This window comes from Oncorhynchus mykiss, chromosome 2 (genome assembly GCF_013265735.2).
Source record: "Oncorhynchus mykiss isolate Arlee chromosome 2, USDA_OmykA_1.1, whole genome shotgun sequence".
NCBI classification, from domain to species: Eukaryota; Metazoa; Chordata; class Actinopteri; order Salmoniformes; family Salmonidae; genus Oncorhynchus; species Oncorhynchus mykiss.
The window spans coordinates 98,613,439-98,633,388 of NC_048566.1; the positions used below are offsets into that span (position 1 = coordinate 98,613,439).

The 19,950-nt window shown below is 44.5% G+C and overlaps 1 protein-coding gene across 2 annotated transcripts; it reads left to right on the top strand.

Annotated features, from left to right (window-relative positions):
• Positions 1-311: 311 nt before the first annotated feature.
• On the top strand, positions 312-19,670 carry LOC110500756 (pyruvate kinase PKM). Of its 2 annotated transcripts, none has more exons than XM_036960431.1 (11): positions 312-427; positions 2,485-2,659; positions 3,222-3,313; positions 7,209-7,340; positions 7,816-8,002; positions 8,390-8,660; positions 9,129-9,279; positions 10,972-11,124; positions 13,281-13,447; positions 18,470-18,651; positions 18,892-19,670. In XM_036960431.1, exons 2-11 carry the CDS (start codon positions 2,509-2,511, stop codon positions 18,996-18,998), a joined length of 1,593 nt encoding a protein of 530 aa, XP_036816326.1. In that variant the 5' UTR covers positions 312-427; positions 2,485-2,508; the 3' UTR covers positions 18,999-19,670. The 2 variants fall into 2 exon arrangements, with proteins under 2 accessions (XP_036816326.1, XP_036816329.1); XM_036960434.1 differs by having other exon boundaries at positions 369-423.
• The last annotated feature ends 280 nt before the right edge of the window (positions 19,671-19,950 follow it).

Sequence of the window (19,950 nt, forward strand, 5' to 3'; positions counted from 1 at the left end):
TACTACCTTCAGTTGAACTCACTATCCATGGTGTCTTTTGCAAACATACCTCCAGTTCATATTTTAAGTAGCACAGGGAAGCTTTCTGATTTGTCAACGAGAAGGCCCTAGAACGCTTGTATTTATTTTTTAAGTAACGTTCCTCTCTGCTGGTGAAAATTATGTCTATAATCCCCCAAAATACTCGTAGACTTTAACATATATCATACTAAATACATATTTTTATCAATACTTAAACATGTGGTGTACAATTAACGGATTATAACTGGAATATCGGCATTACCGTTCCGCCCTATAGTCACCCCACGTGACATCGGAGGGATACCCTATGTTCGGCTGGGGAAGTAGTCCCGGTCAGTTGGGGGGGTTATCTTTCGCCAGAGCTCGGCTGGTGGGCGCATTGGTCCCTGCAACGTTCACCCGGTAGGTGAGTCACTGCGTCCTCATCTGGAAATGGTCAACTTTACATTTATCATAAGATGGACAATTATTGCTAAATAATATTGACATAGCTGCCTTGAGTTAATTACATTGTTCTATCAGTTTTGGTTATAGACAAGTTGTAATAGACTTTTAACTATTAATTGTTACTTTACTTCCATAACGTTTTGAATCAAATTGTTATGGTGTGATATGGGGTATTTAGTTGTATATTTCAGTCTGAATAGCCTATTTGTGCACAATTAAAAGTAATGACAACTACTTATACCTGTGATACACATTTTTACAGTGAAATAATAGGGTTTGTTTCATGCATTGGGATACCTACATGACTGAAACTGAGCTACATTATTAAGCAAAACAATTTGGTTTTTGACATAAATATAATTGTAAGTCGCTCTGGATAAGAGTGTCTGCTAAATGACTCAAATGAAATAATACATTTCTATTTGACATGCACTGACACCATCCTGTCATCCTCAATGTTCCTCCTCTACTATAGCAACAACAAATAAATACATTCATCTATACTTCCTGTAAGTCAAAGAGCCAGGAACAATTTTACTATTTTAATGACATTGTATTCAGAAGCTTATCTTTTGATACGGTGTGCTAATAAACCACTGTTCAGTTTCACTAGAGCTGTAGGTGACATAGCCCGACCACTCGGTGTGCTAATAAACCACTGTTCAGTTTCACTAGAGCTGTAGGTGACATAGCCCGACCACTCGGTGTGCATTACTAAGCCACTATTCAGCTCCTGCATCATAGCTCTATAATTCAATATCCTCGTAGAGTAAAAAATAAAATCCTATAGAATGGAACCCACTTGGATGTTGTTGTTTTTTCTCTCCAAACTTGTGAATGAATCGATGTCTCACTGAAAGTCTGCTCACGCCAGTGACTGTGTCACCCAGATAATGTAGCTCTTCTTATAGGCAACAGTCTGCTAAGGTTTTTTATCTACAAGGAAAAAGGAGTAGCACTTTAGCAGTTGATAGCTGAACTGGTGTCATGATACATGTCAGGTTCTCTATGATAGATGGGATTGTGTTACAGTACATGTCTGGTTCTCTATGATATTTATGCCAACCTATGTGTATAATGTTGCTCTGACTAGTTAATTAATCATTTTGAGGTTGAAAAGAATAACCCCCCACGTTGAATTAATATGTGATATTTGCTAAATCCTTTTTGACAACTCAAGTTTCCCACCAACTGTGAGAACCACCTCCTACAAAAAGTGGCCACTGGCCAGTTCCTCTTCAAGAGCCTATGCCCCTGGTCATTATGGGTGACTGGAATGTGGGGGCGTTATCTGGGTGTGCCTGTCCGCGTGTGTGTGTGTGTGTGCAGTCACGCAGTCACACATGCTCTCATTGTTGCGGTCCTAGTTTGGTGGTGCTGCTACAGTGTGTGTGGCCAGCTGGCCAACTGAGTCCCTATCCCCTTCAGACTGTCAGGCTGAACTTCCAGAGCCACTGTCAGTTGACTTGGTGCACCTCTAACGTTCTAAAAAAAACTCTATTACAATATTCACAATCAATAAATCAGTAACTCAAGTGGAGTTGAGGTACATTTATGACAATTTATTATGAATAATCTCACCCCTCTCTCTGAAATGTTCCAGGTTTTCATTCTCTTTCACAGTATAAAGTGAACCCGAAAACTTCAGCTAGTACATTTTCCATTGCTACAGAATGTCTCTAGCATTAATATGCTATGTCTGTTGGTAGGTAGCATGGCAGTGCAAAGATCTAGTGTCAAAGCCTGATTCAGTGGGATAGACTCAGAGCAGCTGTGTAAGCCAAGTAACACACACACACACACACACACACACACACACACACACACACACACACACACACACACACACACACACTATAAATAGACTTGGCATGAAAAATGATATCAAGGCCTCTCCAACCTCTAACTTTCAGGAGTATCTAGAGAGGCTTGGTTCAATATGTCAGAGGTGGTTGTAGAACATTAACCCAGTGTCAAAAGATCTCCTCAACACCTCTATTCTCGCTCTCTCTCTAGGATTTCTCAGATACCGATCCAATCATGTCTAAAGGAAAGGATATGGGCTCTGCCTTCATCCAGACGCAGCAGCTCCACGCTGCCATGGCCGACACTTTCCTGGAGCACATGTGTCTTCTGGACATCGACTCCGAGCCAGCCGTGGCTCGCAACACCGGAATCATCTGCACCATCGGTACAGCTCAACAACACCCTTCCTCATTACTCACACCGCCCTCACTCCCTTCACTATTCACTACTTCCTCACCTCACTGCCCAACCCTACCTCACCCCTCATGGCTCCTCACTCCCTCACCACTGAACACCCTCACTACAATACTCTACCCAACATCCTGTATACACATGTATTTTGTGTGATGTGTGCCTACAGAAGGCCACAGAACTTTCACAGTAGGGGTATATCCCTCCAAACTACTTCACAGTAGGGGTATATCCCTCCAAAACCTTCACAGTAGGGGTATATTCCTCCAAAATACTTCACAGTAGGGGTATATCCCTCCAAAACCTTCACAGTAGGGGTATATCCCTCCAACACTTTCACAGTAGGGGTATATCCCTCCAAAACCTTCACAGTAGGGGTATATCCCTCCAAAATACTTCACAGTAGGGGTATATCCCTCCAAAACCTTCACAGTAGGGGTATATCCCTCCAAAATACTTCACAGTAGGGGTATATCCCTCCAAAACCTTCACAATATTCCTCTATAAGCTTTGGTTGTCTTCTTGTCCACATGCAGGACCCGCCTCCCGATCAGTATCCATGGCCAAGGAGATGATCAAATCTGGGATGAACATTGCAAGAATGAACTTCTCTCACGGAACTCATGAGGTCAGTAGTAGGACTACACTAGTACTGAAGGGAAAGGACACTAGTACTGACGGGAAAGGACACTAGTACTGAAGGGAAAGGACACTAGTACTGAAGGGAAAGGACACTAGTACTGACGGGAAAGGACACTAGTACTGAAGGGAAAGGACACTAGTACTGACGGGAAAGGACACTAGTACTGAAGGGAAAGGACACTAGTACTGAAGGGAAAGGACACTAGTACTGAAGGGAAAGGACACTAGTACTGACGCCACCACAGCTGTTCTAGGATTTAGACTAGTGCCGAATTCCAAACGGACCCCATAGCCCTTACTTCCTGGCAACTCATGTTAGTCTGAAAGAATAGGTGAAAGCAATATGGTGACATTCACTCAGCCGAATATAAAGACCAGTTTGGATGTTGGCATACTATAACCTTTAGTGAGTCTGCAGCATCAGCCATCCTCATACTATAACCTTTAGTGAGTCTGCAGTACCAGCCACCCTCATACTATAACCTTTAGTGAGTCTGCAGTACCAGCCACCCTCATCCTATAACCTTTAGTGAGTCTGCAGTACCAGCCACCCTCATCCTATAACCTTTAGTGAGTCTGCAGTACCAGCCATCCTCATTGTGACATTATCACTGTACCATTTAAATGTCAGTCTGTAAGCTGATCTGAACGCTCTTACGTGCACTTTAGTGGCTCCTCCTCCTCCCTCCTCCTCCTCCCCCCTCCTCCTCCAACCTCCTCCTCCAACCTCCTCCTCCAACCTCCTCCTCCTCCAACCTCCTCCCTCCTCCTCCTCCTCCTCCTCCAACCTCCTCCTCCTCCAACCTCCTCCTCCTCCTCCAGTCTGTCTTCTAGTGCCGCCAGATGGCAGTCAGGGTTCTGGGGTTCACACTACTGACCTCTCCCCTTTAAAAGTCATGGCTTTTTGACCTGTTTCACCCTGGCTGGGTCGGGAGTGCACCCCCTAAACCATACAGCAGTATTAGATATCGAAGCGATACGTTTGATATTTGAATTCGTTGCCCCTTTTCAAAGGTCATCAGTACTGTTAATTGCTTGTCCGAAGAAGACGTTCTACTCTGAAGTTCAGTACTGTTAATTGCTTGTCCGAAGAAGACGTTCTACTCTGAAGTTCAGTACTGTTAATTGCTTGTCCGAAGAAGACGTTCTACTCTGAAGTTCAGTACTGTTAATTGCTTGTCCGAAGAAGACGTTCTACTCTGAAGTTCAGTACTGTTAATTGCTTGTCCGAAGAAGACGTTCTACTCTGAAGTTCAGTACTGTTAATTGCTTGTCCGAAGAAGACGTTCTACTCTGAAGTTCAGTACTGTTAATTGCTTGCCCGAAGAAGACGTTCTACTCTGATGTTCAGTACTGTTAATTGCTTGTCCGAAGAAGACGTTCTACTCTGAAGTTCAGTACTGTATCTATGTATCGGCACTAGATGACGTTTCCTGTACATCTGTATCAAAGTTATAATTAGGTCAGGATTTCCCAGTCCATTCCGCGATTACTTCCATGACTGGACATTTTGCCTCAGGCCAGAAATAATGCACGCAATTCCATCGAACAAGTACTCAGCCTGCATTGATGATTGGTTGACTCGTTGAATCAGATGAGCTAGTTCTAGGGCTAGAGATAAAACGTGAAGGTATGTCAAGGGTTAGCAATCTGACGCCGTAGGAGCCTGCAGCCATGTCACAGGGCAAGTGTGGTGGCACCATTTTAGCGTCTGTTTGGGGATGCTACTGGTGCATGAAAACTAAGATAGACAGAGCAACTCCCATTGGCAGGAACTTCTGACAGACATCTTCGGACATCTGAACTTATGTTTGTTTTACATGGCATCTGTCATGTGTTGAGGTCAGAGACATTATCAGAAGGGCAAAAGGAAACTTGACCTCTGCCTCTGGTCAGGTGGTCGGAGCAGATGTAAAATAGCCACGTCTCAGGTTCTCGCAGAACATGTTTAGATGGACCAGGAGCTAACGCTAAGCTACTCTAGTAGCTAAGCTACTCTATTCTAAAATACCCCAAAGATAAAACATTTTTAAAAATCATTACATTTCAACCTGGCTAATTGTCCTATGTCTGTCTACTATAGAGCACTGTTAAGTGAGTGTCATTGAGTCTCTGAGTCTGTCTCTCTCCTATAGGCAGAAACTGTTTAGGAACCAGAAGCTAGCTAACACTACTTAGTTATTTATATTCTATGTGGCTATGTTTACATTCTACATTTTTTAAAAAAAATTTATTTTATTTTTTATTTTTACCTTTATTTAACCAGGCAAGTCAGTTAAGAACAAATTCTTATTTTCAATGACGGCCTGGGAACAGTGGGTTAACTGCCTGTTCAGGGGCAGAACGACAGATTTGTACCTTGTCAGCTCGGGGGTTTGAACTCGCAACCTTCCGGTTACTAGTCCAACGCTCTAACCACTAGGCTACCCTGTCGCCCTACATGGCTAATCTACTTGGCTAACACTACTTGGTTTTCCTACTTGGCGAATCTACATGGTTATATGCTATGTAGCTATGCTACATGGTTATATTCTACTTGGCTATTCTACTTGGTTAAATTCTACATGGTTATTCTACTTGGATATTCTACATCGTTATAACCAACGTGGCTATACTACTTGGTTATTCTATTTTGTTAAATCTACTTGGCAATGCTACGTGGTTATATGCTACGTGGCTATGCTATGAGGCTATGCTACGTGGCTATGCTATGTGGCTATGCTATGTGGCTATGCTATGTGGCTATGCTATGTGGCTATGCTATGTGGCTATGCTATGTGGCTATGCTATGTGGCTATGCTATGTGGCTATGCTACGTGGCTATGCTACGTGGCTATGCTATGTGGCTATGCTATGTGGCTATGCTATGTGGCATATTAAATTGCACTTTGCCAGCTTCTACTTAGTACTGTTGAGTGAATGTCGTTGGGCTTTCAACACTGATATACCAGGAGGCAGTGAGCATTTAATGGATGTACAGTGCCTTGGGAAAGTATTCAGACCCCTTGACTTGTCCGCATTTTGTTACGTTACAGCCTTATTCTAAAATGGATTATATAAAAAATATATGTCCTCATCAATCTACACACAATACCCCTATAATTTACTAAGTAAAATTAGGTTTTTAGAAATTTTTGCAAAAGAAAATATAAAAATAAGATATACCTTATTTACATAAGTATTCAGACAGTTTGCTATGAGACTCAAAATTTAGTTTACATTGATCATCCTTGAGATGTTTCTACAACTTGATTGTAGTCCACCTGTGTTAAATTCAACTGATTGGACATGATTTGGAAAGGCACACACCTGTCTATATATGGTCTGCCTGAAAATCGTCACACGTCTCTGAATGATTTTACTTTCCCTACAGTAAATCAAATCAAACTTAATTTAAAGTGTATTTAAAATCTCAACACACTTACCTATCTGAGCACTACGATTGGTCTGGCTAGTTGGCAAATCATCTGAAAGTTCCAAAGTTACATTTGGCGTTCCTCAGGTCTCTACGCTCAGACCCATATAATTTGTTTTCCACAGTATAGGCAGTGTCATGGCATGCTAAAACCTCTGATGTCTCTAAGTGATACTATCCAGGCTGTATCACATCCGGCCGTGATTGGTAGTCTCATAGGGCGGCACACAATTGGCACAGCGTCGTCCGGGTTTGGCCCTGGGTAGGCCGTCATTGTAAATAAGAATTTGATCTTAACTGACTTGCCTGGTTAAATAAAGGTTAAATAAATAAATTAAATACAAATATGACACCCCCTTCTTTTCCAGACTCTCATCGGTGTGGTGTTTAAGGGGGTGGGAATTTAAAAAACAGATACATTTCTGTGTCGATGGGAAGAAAAAATATGATCTTCTGTTCTATTCAGTATCATGCTGAGACCATCAAGAATGTCCGTGAAGCCACCGAGAGCTTCGGTTCCGGCACCATCGAGTACAGACCAGTGGCCATCGCTCTGGACACCAAGGGACCCGAAATCAGGACTGGACTCATCAAGGGCGTGAGTAGTCATTCACCATGAACTAGTGTAAATCTTTATGAAAAATCCAACTTCAGTTCCAAGTGTATCATCACAAATGCACTTTACAGACAAATTAAAACAGAGACAAGCAGCTACGTTTCTTGACTGTAGTACCAAATGACCTAACCCCTATCGTGTAGGCCTACCTTTTGATTTGGTCAAAAGGAAGGCATTGGCCAAGCTAGGAGCAAGAAATACAACAACAAGCAATGATATCCTAAAGCTGATATACATCAACTCCTGTAAAACACTACTGGCATCAGAATGTATCTATTGATCATGAGCCAGGTCCTTCCCCATAGACATATACAGTACATGATACTATAATCCCTATCCTTCTCCGTAGACATATACAGTACATAATACTATAATCCATGTCCTTCCCCATAGACATAGACAGTACATAATACTATAGTAATAGTTGTGTAATCCATATGATTCTTCCCGTGTACAGAGTGGCGAAGCTGAGGTCGAGCTGAAGAAGGGAGGTCACATCAAGCTGACCTTGGACGACAAGTACAAGGACAACTGTGACGAGAAGCACCTGTGGTTGGACTACAAGAACATCACCAAGATCCTGAAGGTCGGAGCTCACGTCTACATCGACGACGGCCTCATGTCCCTGAAGGTCAAGGAAGTCGGTGAGTATCCTAGCAACATCCTACTGTAGCAACAGAATAACACTCTCACAACCTGACAAGTGACAGGAAGTAGCTACACGCTTAAACCAAAGTTAAGTCCTTCTACTTTGCCTGTTGAAACGTGTTACTGTACCGTTGTTCTGGCTGTGGCATTGTGATTGACACACATTATTGGGGCGGCAGGGTAGCCTAGTGGTTAGAGCGTTGGACTAGTAACCTGGAAGGTTGCAAATTCAAACCCCCGAGCTGACAAGGTACAAATCTGTCGTTCTGCCCCCTGAACAAGGCAGTTACCCCACTGTTCCTAGACCGTCATTGAAAATAAGAATTAGTTCTTAACTGACTTGCCTAGTTAAATAAAGGTAAAATAAAAAAAATTGTCCCCAGGCGCTGACTTCCTGGACTGTGAGATTGAAAATGGTGGTACTCTGGGCTCTAAGAAGGGTGTGAACTTGCCCGGTGCTGCTGTGGACCTGCCCGCTGTCTCTGAGAAGGACATCCAGGATCTGCAGTTCGGTGTGGAACAGGGAGTGGACATGGTCTTCGCCTCCTTTATCCGTAAGGCAGCTGATGTACACGCCGTCAGGAAGGTGCTGGGAGAGAAGGGCAAAAACATCAAGATCATCTCCAAACTGGAGAACCACGAGGGCGTCCGCAGGTGTGTGTGTAGGGTGTGTGTGTAGGGTGTGTGTAGGGTGTGTGTGTGTAGGGTGTGTGTAGGGTGTGTGTGTGTAGGGTGTGTGTGTGTAGAGTGTGTGTGTGTAGTGTGTGTGTGTAGGGTGTGTGTAGTGTGTGTAGGGTGTGTGTAGTGTGTGTAGGGTGTGTGTAGTGTGTGTAGGGTGTGTGTGTGTAGGGTGTGTGTGTGTAGTGTGTGTGTGTAGGGTGTGTGTAGGGTGTGTGTGTAGGGTGTGTGTGTGATATTGAGAGAGGCCTCACTGACTACACGATAGTATTGTAGTAAAATGTATTAAGTACATTTACAGTACTTTCAAAGGCTAAAAAAAAGCAAGAGATCTCCACTTGAAGGATCCTACTGTCTTGAGCGTCAGTTTAGCCTCTTGGAAATATAGATACCCGATGCCGGATAATACTGACTTGTAATAACTATCTGTCTGTCTCTGTGTAGATTCGACGAGATCCTGGAGGCTAGCGATGGCATCATGGTTGCCCGCGGCGACCTGGGTATTGAGATCCCCACGGAGAAGGTGTTCATCGCCCAGAAGATGATGACCGGACGCTGCAACAGGATCGGCAAGCCCATCACCTGCGCCACACAGGTTCGACACGTTGCCCGCAGACTAGACCTCCTTATACATGACTAGACCTCCTCATAATGACTACTAGACCTCCTCATAATGACTACTAGACCCCCTCATAATGACTACTAGACCTCCTCATACATGACTACTAGACCTCCTCATAATGACTACTAGACCTCCTCATAATGACTACTAGACCTCCTCATAATGACTACTAGACCTCCTCATAATGACTACTAGACCTCCTCATAATGACTACTCGACCTCCTCATAATGACTACTAAACCTCCTCATAATGACTACTAGACTTCCTCATAATGACTACTAGACCTCCTCATAATGACTACCAGACCTTCTTATACATGACTACTAGACCTCCTCATAATGACTACTAGACCTCCTCATAATGACTACTAGACCTCCTCATAATGACTGCTAGACCTCCTCATAATGACTACTAGACCTCCTCATAATGACTACTAGACCTCCTCATAATGACTACCAGACCTTCTTATACATGACTACTAGACCTCCTCATAATGACTACTAGACCTCCTCATAATGACTACTAGACCTCCTCATAATGACTACTAGACCTCCTCATAATGACTACTAGACCTCCTCATAATGACTACTAGACCTCCTCATAATGACTACCAGACCTCCTCATAATGACTACTAGACCTCCTCATAATGACTACTAGACCTCCTCATAATGACTACTAGACCCCCTCATAATGACTACCAGACCTTCTTATACATGACTACTAGACCTCCTCATACATGACTACTAGACCTCCTCATAATGACTACTAGACCTCCTCATAATGACTGCTAGACCTCCTCATAATGACTGCTAGACCTCCTCATAATGACTACTAGACCTCCTCATAATGACTACTAGACCTCCTCATAATGACTACTAGACCTCCTCATAATGACTACTAGACCTCCTCATAATGACTACTAGACCTCCTCATAATGACTACTAGACCTCCTCATAATGACTACTAGACCTCCTCATAATGACTACTAGACCTCCTCATAATGACTACTAGACCTCCTCATAATGACTACTAGACCTCCTCATAATGACTACTAGACCTTATACATGACTACTAGACCTCCTCATAATGACTACTAGACCTCCTCATAATGACTACTAGACCTCCTCATACATGACGACTAGACCTCCTTATACATGACTACTAGACCTCCTTATACATGACGACTAGACCTCCTCATAATGACTACTAGACCCCCTCAGACATTAGCATGTCACTGTGTTCTGTTATATTCGGCACACGTGACAAAAAAACTGATTAGACCCCCTCATACATGCTTCTTTTCCATCCCTGTCACCCAAAGCACACCCAAAACACACCCAAAGCACACCCAAAGCACACCCAAAGCACACCCAAAGCACACCCAAAGCACACCCAAAGCACACCCAAAGCACACCCAAAACACACCCAAAGCAGGGTCTGATAACCTGTTAAGACTCAAATACACTGAATTCAATGGCAGATAACAGCAGGGTTCCTAGTCCGGAGTGTTTGAGGTTTAAGAGGACCTCTGCTTTGACGAAACCTTAGAGGAAAGGGCTTTATGCCTAATAAGGGCAGTCTCTATAAATGAATCGATGTAAATAATCTATCCTGTCGTTGATTGGTGCCTAATGATCTCTCCTCTCTCTCCTGATTGGTCCAGATGCTGGAGAGCATGATCAAGAAGCCCCGCCCTACTCGTGCTGAGGGTTCCGATGTCGCCAACGCCGTTCTGGACGGCAACGACTGCATCATGCTGAGTGGTGAGACCGCCAAGGGAGACTACCCACTTGAGGCTGTCCGCACACAGCACAAGGTGAGAGACTGAGAGCAGAGCGCCCCCCCCCCCCCCCCCCCCCCCCTCTCTATAGGTCTTGCCTTGGCTCCTCCCAACACAAGGTGAGAGACTGAGAGCAGAGCGGCCCCCCCCCCCCCCTCTATAGGTCTTGCCTTGGCTCCTCCCAACACAAGGTGAGAGACTGAGAGCAGAGCAGAGCGCCCCCCCCCCCCCCCCCCCCCCCCCCCCCTCTATAGGTCTTGCCTTGGCTCCTCCTACACAAGGTGAGAGACAGAGCAGAGCGGCCCCCTCTATAGGTCTTGCCCTGGCTCCTCCCAACACAAGGTGAGAGACTGAGAGCAGAGCGGCCCCCCCCTCTATAGGTCTTGCCCTGGCTCCTCCCAACACAAGGTGAGAGACTGAGAGCAGAGCGGCCCCCCCCTCTATAGGTCTTGCCCTGGCTCCTCCCAACACAAGGTGAGAGACTGAGAGCAGAGCCCCCCGGCCCCCCCAATAGGTCTTGCCTTGGCTCCTCCCAACACCAGCACAACATCCACAATGTTTCCTGTAGCAGCCCTGCGAGCCACTGATTCAAAGTTCATGAGTGGTCAATGTGATCAGGTTTCCATCCAATTGGGCGACCAGGTTTTTCATCCGAATATGACTCAAATCTGCATGTAAAAAACCCAATATGCTGGTTTTCCCACCAGAGCTGTGTTTCCATCAACATTTGACTTGCTGCAGATGTAAAGGCTGTGATGGCGTCGTCCGCGTCGTCCAGCTCGTCACCGTGGACTTTCACCAAACCTGTGAAGTTTTTATTTCATCACCTAATAAACTGCTTTTCCCGACAAGTCGTAATATATATCAATATTTGTGCATAATTAATTTTACAGACACAAATAAAACATCCCGCCCTTGGCTAGCGTATTTTGTTTTGTAAACATTTTAGAAAATGTTCTGTTTCCGTCAGGCCTGTCATATACTTTACTCCCACGCGGCTGGACACCTGGTTATAGACAGAATCGTCCCAGCAAACCGCAACACAGGGTCAACGTTGAGACAACGTTGTGGTGTTGGTTGTGTTTGCCGGGCTGCCTCAGGGGAATTAACAAAAAGTAGCTGTAATAAAACAGTAATGTATTTCTGTGTGTTTTTGGTTTGTGATCTATGTACTAACGGCTTCTACACACTCACCATGCTACTGGCTCTGTGTGTTACTACTTCTCCTCCATCCCTCTGTTCTCTCTCTCTCCATCCCTCTGTTCTCTCTCCATCCCTCTGTTCTCTCTCCATCCCTCTGTTCTCTCTCCTCTCCATCCCTCTGTTCTCTCTCCTCTCCATCCCTCTCTTCTCTCTCCTCTCCATCCCTCTCTTCTCTCTCCTCTCCATCCCTCTGTTCTCTATCCATCCCTCTGTTCTGCCCCATCCCTCTGTTCTCTCCCCTCTCCATCCCTCTGTTCTCTCCCCTCTCCATCCCTCTGTTCTCTCTCCTCTCCATCTCTCTGTTCTCTCTCCTCTCCATCTCTCTGTTCTCTCTCCTCCCCCTTCTGTCTGTTCTCTATCCATCCCTCTGTTCTCTATCACTGCATCTGTTTTCTGCATCATGTTGCATTGGATGGGGACGTTGGGGTCGTCAGATTGCTCAATCAGCATGTGTCTGAGGATCAGCATCACAACACCTCAGGTATGCAGACCACAGTGATTCTATATTTACTAGTGGACTAGAGGAGACTGCCTCTCTTTTATGTTCCCCTTGCCCCTTCAGAGAAACTAGAATGAATCTAGCTTTTGAATGTTGCTGTATGAGTCTGTACAACTGTATGACTGTTGCTGTCTGACTGTTGCTGTCTGAATCTGTACGACTGTTGCTGTCTGAATCTGTACGACTGTTGCTGTCTGAATCTGTACGACTGTTGCTGTCTGAATCTGTACGACTGTTGCTGTCTGACTGTTGCTGTCTGAATCTGTACGACTGTTGCTGTCTGAATCTTGAAGTTTTTCATTCCCTGGACTTTACATTAGTGGTGTACCAAACCAACTAGCTTAGAAAAAGGCAGAGCCACGAACAATGAGTCATTCTGGTCTAAATCTGTACCGACCTTCATTGCATGTTTTCTGTTCATTACTGTAGTTGAATAGCAGGATTCTGACACCTCTCTCTCTCTGTCTCTCTCGCTCTCGCTCTCTCCCAGATTGCTCGTGAGGCAGAGGCCGCCATGTACCACAGGCAGATGTTTGAGGAAATCCGTCGTACCTCTCACCTGACCCGTGACCCCACTGAGTCCGTTGCCATTGGCGCCGTCGAGGCTTCCTTCAAGTGCTGTGCCAGTGCCATCATCGTGCTCACGAAGACTGGCAGGTACGAACCAGAGTCACACAGCAAACCTCTATACTTCTCCAACCTGCTTCTGAGGGGAAGGACAGACATGTACATGACGTTATTGACACCTTCTCTGAGCCCAGTCAAATTCCCTGTTCACACTGCTGAGCTGAACCGAGCCGAGCCGTGCTAGTCTGGTTACGCATTCACCACAGGTGCTGGAGATTTTAGTTGATTTAATCTGAGAACGCAGGTGAGGGAAGATGTTCTGTTCTGTACTCATTTTCTGTTCAGTTTCTGTTCACAAGAACCACGTCCTTAACCATAACTCTCCCATCATCCTCCCCTCTCACCTCAGCCCTGTAGCAGATACCCAGAACTCTCCCAGCCCTGTAGCAGATACCCAGAACTCTCCCAGCCCTGTAGCAGAGACCCAGAACTTTCCCATCATGCCCTCTCTCACCCCAGCTCTGTAGCAGAGACCCAGAACTCTCCCAACCCTGTAGCAGAGACCCAGAACTTTCCCATCATGCCCTCTCTCACCCCAGTTCTGTAGCAGAGACCCAGAACTCTCCCAACCCTGTAGCAGAGACCCAGAACACTCCCAACCCTGTAGCAGAGACCCAGAACTTTCCCATCATGCCCTCTCTCACCCCAGCTCTGTAGCAGAGACCCAGAACTCTCCCAACCCTGTAGCAGAGACCCAGAACTTTCCCATCATGCCCTCTCTCGCCCCAGTTCTGTAACAGAGACCCATAACACTCCCAACCCTGTAGCAGAGACGCAGAACTCTCCCATCATGCCCTCTCTCACCCCAGTTCTGTAACAGAGACCCAGAACTCTCCCAACCCTGTAGCAGAGACCCAGAACTCTCCCATCATGCCCTCTCTCACCCCAGTTCTGTAACAGAGACCCAGAACTCTCCCATCATGCCCTCTCTCACCCCAGCTCTGTAGCAGAGACCCAGAACTTTCCCATCATGCCCTCTCTCACCCCAGCTCTGTAGCAGAGACCCATAACTTTCCCATCATGCCCTCTCTCACCCCAGTTCTGTAACAGAGACCCAGAACTCTCCCATCATGCCCTCTCTCACCTCAGGCCCAGTCTGTGTAGTCCTTTGTGTCACTTAAACCCAATTCATAGATGCTAACCATCTTTAGCACCTATTGATGAAGGTGTCTTCTTCCTGGAGGGACTTTGGTTAAGAGCCCCTACCTATTGATGAAGGTGTCTTCTTCCTGGAGGGACTCTGGTTAAGAGCCCCTACCTATTGATGAAGGTGTCTTCTTCCTGGAGGGACTCTGGTTAAGAGCCCTTACCTATTGATGAAGGTGTCTTCTTCCTGGGGGGACTCTGGTTAAGAGCCCCTACACTCGCTCTAAACGCGAACACGCATCGCTTGGGAAACATAAAGAACGTATCTTTCATATCAGCAAGAAGGCAAAAGGTTAAATCACTACACACCTTTATAGGGATCCAGACGGACAACAGATATTTCTAGCATGTTCCTCGAAAACCTGTGTGTAACGGAAGAAGGTCGCCAGAAACGTGTTGTCACTGAAAAATACTGTCGTCTGCAACTTATGAAGCTGGTTAAAACTGTGAACAGCAAGTGTATATTTAGCATTTGTTAAATTATTATTTTGATGTGATATGAAAGTAAAGGGATTTATGTTTCTAGAACCGTATCGCAATTGAGAATCGATTCACGTTTAGGTGGAATATTTGGCTGTTTTGGTTGGCAGAGCCAGTTTACCTCAGAAGAGAAGTGCGTTGGACCTTAGGGTGTAACGGTAGACTCCTTAAGAGTACATTCTCCTTAGTGTGTCTCCAGATTTCTCCCATGCTTTCTCCCATGGGTCTATAGCAGAGACCCATGACTTGTTCCCAACCTTTACAGTCCTGAACCCTGACATTTAGGAAGTTAAATATAACTCTCCACTACTGTCCTCTTCACTCCTCTCCTGTCACTCACTACACTCCATTTCTACTCCACTCCACTCCTCTCCCCTCCTTCTCCACTCCTCTCCTGTCCCTCATTCCACTCCTCTCCTGTCCCTCACTCCACTCCTCTCCTGTCCCTCACTCCACTCCTTCTCCTGTCCCTCAATCAACTCCTTCTCCTGTCCCTCAATCATCTCCTTCTCCTGTCCCTCAATCATCTCCTCTCCTGGCCCTCACTCCACTCCTCTCCTGTCCCTCACTCCTCTCCTCTCCCCTCTCCGCTCCTTCTCCTGTCCCTCACTCCACTCCTCTCCTGTCCCTCACTCCTCTCCTCTCCCCTCTCCGCTCCTTCTCCTGTCCCTCACTCCACTCCTTATCCTTTCCCTCACTCCACTCCTCTCCTGTCCCTCACTCCTCTCCTCTCCCCTCTCCGCTCCTTCTCCTGTCCCTCACTCCACTCCTCTCCTGTCCCTCACTCATCACCTCTCCTGTCCCTCACTCCTCTCCTCTCCCCTCTCTGCTCATTCTCCTGTCCCTCACTCCACTCCTCTCCTGTCCCTCACTCCACTCCTCTCCTGTCCCTCACTCCACTCCTCTCCTGTCCCTCACTCCTCTCCTCTCCCCTCTCCGCTCCTTCTCCTGTCCCTCACTCCACTCCTCTCCAGTCCCTCACTCCACTCCTCTCCCCTCTCCGCTCCTTCTCCAATCAGAGTCAACCTGCACCACTATACAGTATTGGCCAGAGGAGGCTGGTGGTGGGATCTATAGGAGGATGGGTTCTTTGTAATGGCTGATGTGTGTTCCATTTTATTCCATCCCAGCCATTTTATAGCGGTTCCCACCAGCCTCCTCTGGTACGGACACTGTACAGTAGTCAGCTGTGTACTAAATGTGACAACATTTTGATAGAATACTGTCAACCTACAGTACTGCTGTCCGGAGTTTGGATCTTGGATTGATACAATGTTACATTAGATATAGTATAATGGTACATTAGATATAGTATAATGGTACATTAGATATAGTATAATTGTACATTAGATATAGTATAGTTGTTACATTAGATATAGTATAGTTGTTACATTAGATATAGTATAATATATTAGGTATAGTATAGTTACATTAGATATAGTATAATTGTTACATTAGATATAGTATAATTGTTACATTAGATATAGTATGTTACATTAGATATAGTATAGTTGTTACATTAGATATAGTATAGTTGTTACATTAGATATTGTATAGTTGTTACATTAGATATAGTATAGTTGTTACATTAGATATAGTATAGTTGTTACATTAGATATAGTATAGTTGTTACATTAGATATTGTATAGTTGTTACATTAGATATTGTATAGTTGTTACATTAGATATAGTATAGTTGTTACATTAGATATAGTATAGTTGTTACATTAGATATAGTATAGTTGTTACATTAGATATTGTATAGTTGTTACATTAGATATTGTATAGTTGTTACATTAGATATTGTATAGTTGTTACATTAGATATTGTATAGTTGTTACATTAGATATTGTATAGTTGTTACATTAGATATAGTATAGTTGTTACATTAGATATTGTATAGTTGTTACATTAGATATAGTATAGTTGTTACATTAGATATAGTATAATTGTTACATTAGATATAGTATAGTTGTTATATTAGATATAGTATAATGTTACATTAGATATAGTATAATATTACATTAGATATAGTATAATTGTTACATTAGATATAGTATAATGTTACATTAGATATAGTATAGTTGTTACATTAGATATAGTATAATGTTACATTAGATATAGTATAATGTTACATTAGATATAGTATAATGTTACATTAGATATAGTATAGTATTACATTAGATATAGTATAATAGTTACATTAGATATAGTATAGTTGTTACATTAGATATAGTATAGTTGTTACATTAGATATAGTATAATGGTACATTAGATATAGTATAATGGTACATTATATATAGTATAGTTGTTATATTAGATATAGTATAATATTATATTAGATATAGTATAGTTGTTACATTAGATATAGTATAATGGTACATTAGATATAGTATAATTGTTACATTAGATATAGTATAATTATTATAATCTACAGTGTCTTTCTCTAATGTGCTACATAATAATTACGGTTTTAAGTTTACCATGAGCAGTTTTTTGTCACGATGGTCATAATGATTGGACCAAGGCGCAGCGTGCGTAGAGTTCCACATATTTTAATAAATCAAAACTCACCAAACAAAACAATAAAGCACAAATGAAACGTGAAGCTACTGGTGTGCACACAGGCAACTATCTGTAGACAAGATCCCACAAATCACAATGGGGAAAATGGCTACCTAAATATGATCCCCCAATCAGAGACAATGATAAACAGCTGTCTCTGATTGGGAACCATACCAGGCCAACATAAACCATTAATCACCTAGATGACCCACCCTAGTAACTATCACGCCCCAACCAACATAGAGAATAAACAGCTCTCTATGGTCAGGGCGTGACAGTTTCACATAGCAATATGTTTTCATTCCACACCCTAACCTGCTGTTCCTTCCTGTGTCTGGTTCCACACCCTAACCTGCTGTTCCGTCCTGTGTCTGGTTCCACACCCTAACCTGCTGTTCCTTCCTGTGTCTGGTTCCACACCCTAACCTGCTGTTCCGTCCTGTGTCTGGTTCCACACCCTAACCTGCTGTTCCTTCCTGTGTCTGGTTCCACACCCTAACCTGCTGTTCCTTCCTGTGTCTGGTTCCACACCCTAACCTGCTGTTCCTTCCTGTGTCTGGTTCCACACCCTAACCTGCTGTTCCTTCCTGTGTCTGGTTCCACACCCTAACCTGCTGTTCCTTCCTGTGTCTGGTTCCACACCCTAACCTGCTGTTCCTTCCTGTGTCTGGTTCCACACCCTAACCTGCTGTTCCGTCCTGTGTCTGGTTCCACACCCTAACCTGCTGTTCCTTCCTGTGTCTGGTTCCACACCCTAACCTGCTGTTCCTTCCCGTGTCTGGTTCCACACCCTAACCTGCTGTTCCTTCCTGTGTCTGGTTCCACACCCTAACCTGCAATTCCTTCCTGTGTCTGGTTCTAGGTCCGCCCATCTGCTGTCCAGGTACAGGCCCCGTGCCCCCATCATCGCTGTGACCCGCTGCGGCCAGACCGCCCGTCAGGCCCATCTGTACCGCGGTATCTACCCAGTGCTGTACACCAAGCCTGCCAACGATGTCTGGGCCGAGGATGTCGACCTCCGCGTCAACTTCGCCTTGGAGATGGGTGAGTAATGACATGGCGTTAAATTCCAATGTGTAATACGTAATACTGAACTTTATTTGTAGAGCACATTTCATACAGAAAGACCGAAATTGAAGTATAAGATTTGAAGATTTCTCTCTCTGTGACCGTATGATTATCAAATATGGCTGTATTTCTATGGTTGGAGAGAACCTTGGTGGCTCTGGAGCCCCACCAAAAGACCAGAAATTAACACCCCCGTGTCTCCCCTCTTCCCTCCAGGCAAACACCGTCACTTCTTCAAGTCTGGAGATGTCATCATTGTCGTGACCGGATGGCGTCCAGGCCCTGGTTACACAAACACCATGCGTGTTGTGCTTGTTCCTTGAACAAACTCCAAAGGACATTACTCCTCCCCCCTTTACCCATCTCCTGTTCCTATAACCCCTCCCCCTTTACCCATCTCCTGTTCCTATAACCCCTCCCCCTTTACCCATCTCCTGTTCCTATAACCCCCCCCCCCCCCCCCCCACCGGAAGACATCTATTTGTCCTCTACAATTCTCTAGACTCCACCTTTGTAACCAAGACAACCGAACAGCAACACCAGGCCACTTCTTCAAAGGACGTTTGGGTGGTGCCATTCATACACAGACAGTCACTTTCCAACACTCTTTTAATTCCTATGTTACTATTACATAGGTGTTTCACCTCCTGTGTCCAAGTCATCCTTCAACAGGTTACACACCCTACTGAAAACACACACCTGAGTTTTCACAGTGAACAATAGTATATGTTTTTTTTCCCTTCTATATGTACATTGTACCGTAATCACACCTCTGCATGTCAGAGTCACTCGTTGTCAGTGGCTTTGTGGTCCAGTACGTTGACGTGGATTATGAATATATAACGAGGATCCTGCTCTATGTGGGTCTTCTCCTCACCTGGTAGACAGGTAAGACTCCACTGACATGTTGAAGGCAACGGTAACATCATGTTGTTGCTGAGGGTTATGGGGGATCTGGGCATGACTGGGTTTCCATTAAAAAGATGAACACCTGATTCTCTCCGTTGTTGTTCTTGTTGTTGTTTCCACCCCTCTATTAAGTTTATTAGGTATACTTTTGTTGACCTCAGATGTTGGCGTGGCGACAGTGTGGTTCATTAACATGTAATATAATAACATTTCTTATGCCGGTGTCGAAACCACCCAACATTTATCATTTTTTTGCGACACTAAAGATTGGCAATGAAAAGTAATGATGCGATTTCTGAAGCATTATGAAGTCACTTCTTAGAACCCATTGTCTGGTGCTATCACGGTCATTTCAGCAGACACGAT

What these genes read in the sequence shown, in the direction of transcription:
- LOC110500756 (XM_036960431.1), top strand. Translation starts at nt 2,509, where the DNA reads ATGTCTAAAGGAAAGGATATGGGCTCTGCCTTCATCCAGACGCAGCAG. An exon ending in CCATCACCTGCGCCACACAG is followed by an intron (nt 9,280 to 10,971) that starts GTTCGACACGTT and finishes TGATTGGTCCAG; the next exon opens with ATGCTGGAGAGCATGATCAA. An exon ending in CAACTTCGCCTTGGAGATGG is followed by an intron (nt 18,652 to 18,891) that starts GTGAGTAATGAC and finishes TCTTCCCTCCAG; the next exon opens with GCAAACACCGTCACTTCTTC.